At 52.8% G+C, this 3,517-nt stretch overlaps 1 protein-coding gene across 1 annotated transcript; it reads right to left on the bottom strand.

Annotated features, from left to right (window-relative positions):
* Positions 1–336: 336 nt before the first annotated feature.
* On the bottom strand, positions 337–3,299 carry MDS2 (myelodysplastic syndrome 2 translocation associated). Its single transcript, XM_030941667.1, is given in 4 exon segments — positions 337–500; positions 1,098–1,213; positions 1,642–1,778; positions 3,249–3,299. Coding segments are annotated over 4 exon segments (468 nt in total).
* Positions 3,300–3,517: the final 218 nt, after the last annotated feature.

Genomic DNA, 3,517 nt, shown 5'->3' with positions numbered 1-3,517 from the left:
AATACAAAAATTAGCCAGGCGTGGTGGTGCACACCTATAATCCCAGCTACTCAGAGGCTGAGACAGGAGAATTGCTTGAACCTGGGAGGTGAAGGTTGCAGTGAGCCGAGATCATGCCACTGCACTCCAGCCTGGGTGACTGAGTGAGACTTCATCTCCCAAAAATAATAAACAAAATAAAATTTAAAAAGATAAATTGCATAGGTAGTTGTATAATTATAGATTGTGTTAAGTGCTTTGAAACAAAACTCATAGGTTATAGGAGACAGTATTTTTTAATCAGCTAAGACTGCTATAACAAAATACCACAAACTGGGTGGCTTAAACAACATACATTTATTTCTTACAGTTGTGGAGGCTGGGAAGTCCAAGATTAAGGTGCCATCAGATTCCTGGTGAGGGCTCTCTCCCTGGGCTTGCAGACAGCCACCTTCTTGCTGGGTCCTCACATGGTGGAAAGAGAGTGATCTCTTTTCTTCTTCTTACAAAGCCACCCTTCTCTGTTTATAGTTTTATAACATTGGTAATCAGTGATGGTAGCATCTGTCATTTATTGAACACCTATGTTCCAGAAACTTTACTATGAAATAGGTACCATTGTTGTCCCTCATTCCAGACGAGGAGGCTGGGGCTCACTTGCCTGTTTCTGGTAGATGGAGAATCTTTCTCATACCCTCTGACCCCACTGTCACTGTCTCTGAGCCAGCCATGCCTCAGGATCAGGCCTGGGCTGCAGGTGGAGGGCACTGGGGAGCTTTCTATTTCCCTTACTACTGGTCCCAGTGATGTGGAGGATGACAGCCTGGAGGGAGGTGTCTGGGGCAGCATCTGGCCAGGCACCTGGTGGGGCGGTTTGCGCAACTGCCTGGAATGAGCTGCTTAGCCTCCCCACTTTCCTGAGAACCCAGGGCAAGGGGGGTGTCTGGGAGGGAGGAGGACAAAGAGACCCAGTCACCTGTGTCACCACCTGGAGTGGCAGTTGGGGAGGAAGTGGGACATGCTGGCTACCTTCTCCAGCCCTGGTCTCTTTCCTTCCCATCCCCGGGCCTGACTTCAGTGTCCACCTCTAGAAGGGAGAGTCAGAGAACCAGACTCACCTGCCTCTGAGCAACTGTGGAGGCGACAGCCAGGTATTAACGGCCTCTCCGGGGTCAGCTGAGGCCTGCCACGGGCACCTCCCCTCACAGCTGGACTGCTGTTCAGAATGTTGCAGCTGCAAGACATTGGAGAAGCAAGGAGGCTGAGCAAGGAGCTGGTGCCAGGGGAGATCAGGGAGGAAGGGAATCAGGGCACCTTCTGGTCTCCCCAGTTCCTGAAAATCTATTGTCAGGCTCTTCTTCCCCAAACAGCATTTAAGAGAAGCCAGCCCCCTACCACAGGCTGTGCACTGCTCTGAACAACTCCAGGAGGTTCCATCACATAGGTGACCACTCGTGGTTTTGTGGTTCTCTGCTGCCACCCATGCCAGCCCTGCTTGGGTCCCATCCCCTCATCCCCTCACTCACAAACCTGGTTTACCCAGCCCGACACCCAAACCCATGCTTCATTGATTCATTCTTTCCTTTAATATGTGTTTGTTAAGTGCCAGAACCATCCACAGGGCTTTAAGTTCTAGAGACACAGTAGGGTCAAGGCAGTCACCTCAGCTTTTGCAGTCTGGTGGGAAGCCTGGAGAGATGAATATTAAGCAGACACAACGAAAGCTGGCTTGATAAAACGCCAATTAACCCCCTTGGGAATTCACCAGCAGTCTCCGTTCTCTCAATAAAACCCACAGCCTGGAACTCAGGAGACAACGAATGTTCAGAGCCAGGGTTTCCCTCTGCAACCTACCCCTGCACATCTGGTTTTATCTAAAGTCCTGGTATGTGCCTACTACCAGCTCCAAATGGGTCAGAACACAGGGCTTCTACCGGGTAAATACAAATATTTAACCACTTACACTTATGATGAGTACTTGGCAGGAGAAGCATTGCAAGTGTGTAATATGGGAATGTGACCCCATTTTAGCAATCCAGGAGGGCTTCCCAGGAGAGGTGACTTTTAAGATGTGCTCGGAAGGATGACTTAAAGTTGACCCAGACTTCTTGGGGGAGAGAAGAAGCCTTCCTGGCCCCTCAACAACACAGATTGCTCAGCCACAGTCAGGCAACCCATGCCACCAGGGTGTCACCAAGATTTGACAACTGAGACTCTCAGACACTCTCCCTCCCTGGCACACATACACACTCATACACACGATGGCAGCCATGGGACGGCCCGGCAGCCGGGTGCCTTTGTTCCCCACTTCCAGCCTGATGGCCGCCCCAAGTAGTCAGTCCTTTGCTCCTTCGCTCTGCTTCCCATCAGTCCCCTCCTTCTGGGAGTCACAACTCCCTGGGTTGTGACTCTGACTTCATATTCACTGGCCATGTGACCCTGGGCACATCACTCAAGCTCCCAGATACTGCTCCTCCACTGTCAATGAGGGTCATGATCCTCCCCGCCTCTCAGCACCACAGAGAGGGTTAAGGCTCATAATTCCCAAAAAGCACCTTTGCAGCGCTTGTCCCTTCACAGTGGCAGCTCTGCTTAGCACAGTTGCTGTCACAGTCATTCGCTGTGGCCTTGCTCTGGCCCCACCCCCATGCCCCTCCTTCTCTCAGCCTGCTGTCCCCGCACTTCTGCCTGGGCCTCCTCTCTCTCTCCTCTCCCTCCTTCCGGAGCCTGAGACCCAGAATTCCTGAAGGGCTGGGGACAGGGAAGGGGCAGCCAGCTCCCAAACAGAAATATCACCTGCTTGGAGTCCCCAGTGGAGGGTTGGGGTGGAAGCTTTCTGCTCAGCCTTGAAAACCCTACCTTAACTCCCCACAGAGCCTGATACAGGCTTAAACCTGCATCAGGTCAAACCCCATCCCAGAGACAGAGCTGGGTAGGTCAGGCCGCTACCTGAACCTGTGTCGCCGTCTACAAGCCAGCCAGGGAGGGGACTGGCCTCGCCCCCTCAGGGGGTGCCGATGCTCTGGGACCTAAGTCCACACTGAGGACAGCGGGAGGTGGAGAGCACCTCACGGAGTGGGGTTTGAATCCCGGGGCCTCCTCTACTCCTCTGGATCATCTTTGAGAAGTTGTCTCTCCTCTCTAAGCCTTGACCTCCTCATTGGTAAGATAAGGCTGGACAATTCCTGCCTACCACCCACTCAGGGTTGTTGGGAGAAACAGAATTGAGAAGAGGGCGGAAGGGAATCCTGTCAAGCCTGGGAACCAACGCCTTTCCGTCGCCGGTTGAGCTCTACATTTTGGCCAGCAGATGGCGCCATAGAAGCGCCAGTGTCTCAGCTCCAGGCCCGGGACATTTGTTAAACGCGGCCAAACTGTTACTCAAGATCCCAAACTCTGGAGCTGATGGATCTCAGATTCTACACCCTTAAGCCGCGCGTGGTGGCTCATGCCTGTAATCCCAGCACTTTGGGAGGCCGAGGCGGGCGGATCACGAGGTCAAGAGATTGAGACCATTCTGGCCAAAAAGGTGGAAACA

The sequence above is a fragment of the Rhinopithecus roxellana genome, chromosome 12 (assembly GCF_007565055.1).
Source record: "Rhinopithecus roxellana isolate Shanxi Qingling chromosome 12, ASM756505v1, whole genome shotgun sequence".
Lineage (NCBI taxonomy): Eukaryota > Metazoa > Chordata > Mammalia > Primates > Cercopithecidae > Rhinopithecus > Rhinopithecus roxellana.
The sequence above is the reverse complement of the archived record's forward strand: the minus strand, read 5'-3'. Positions and strand labels throughout refer to the sequence as shown.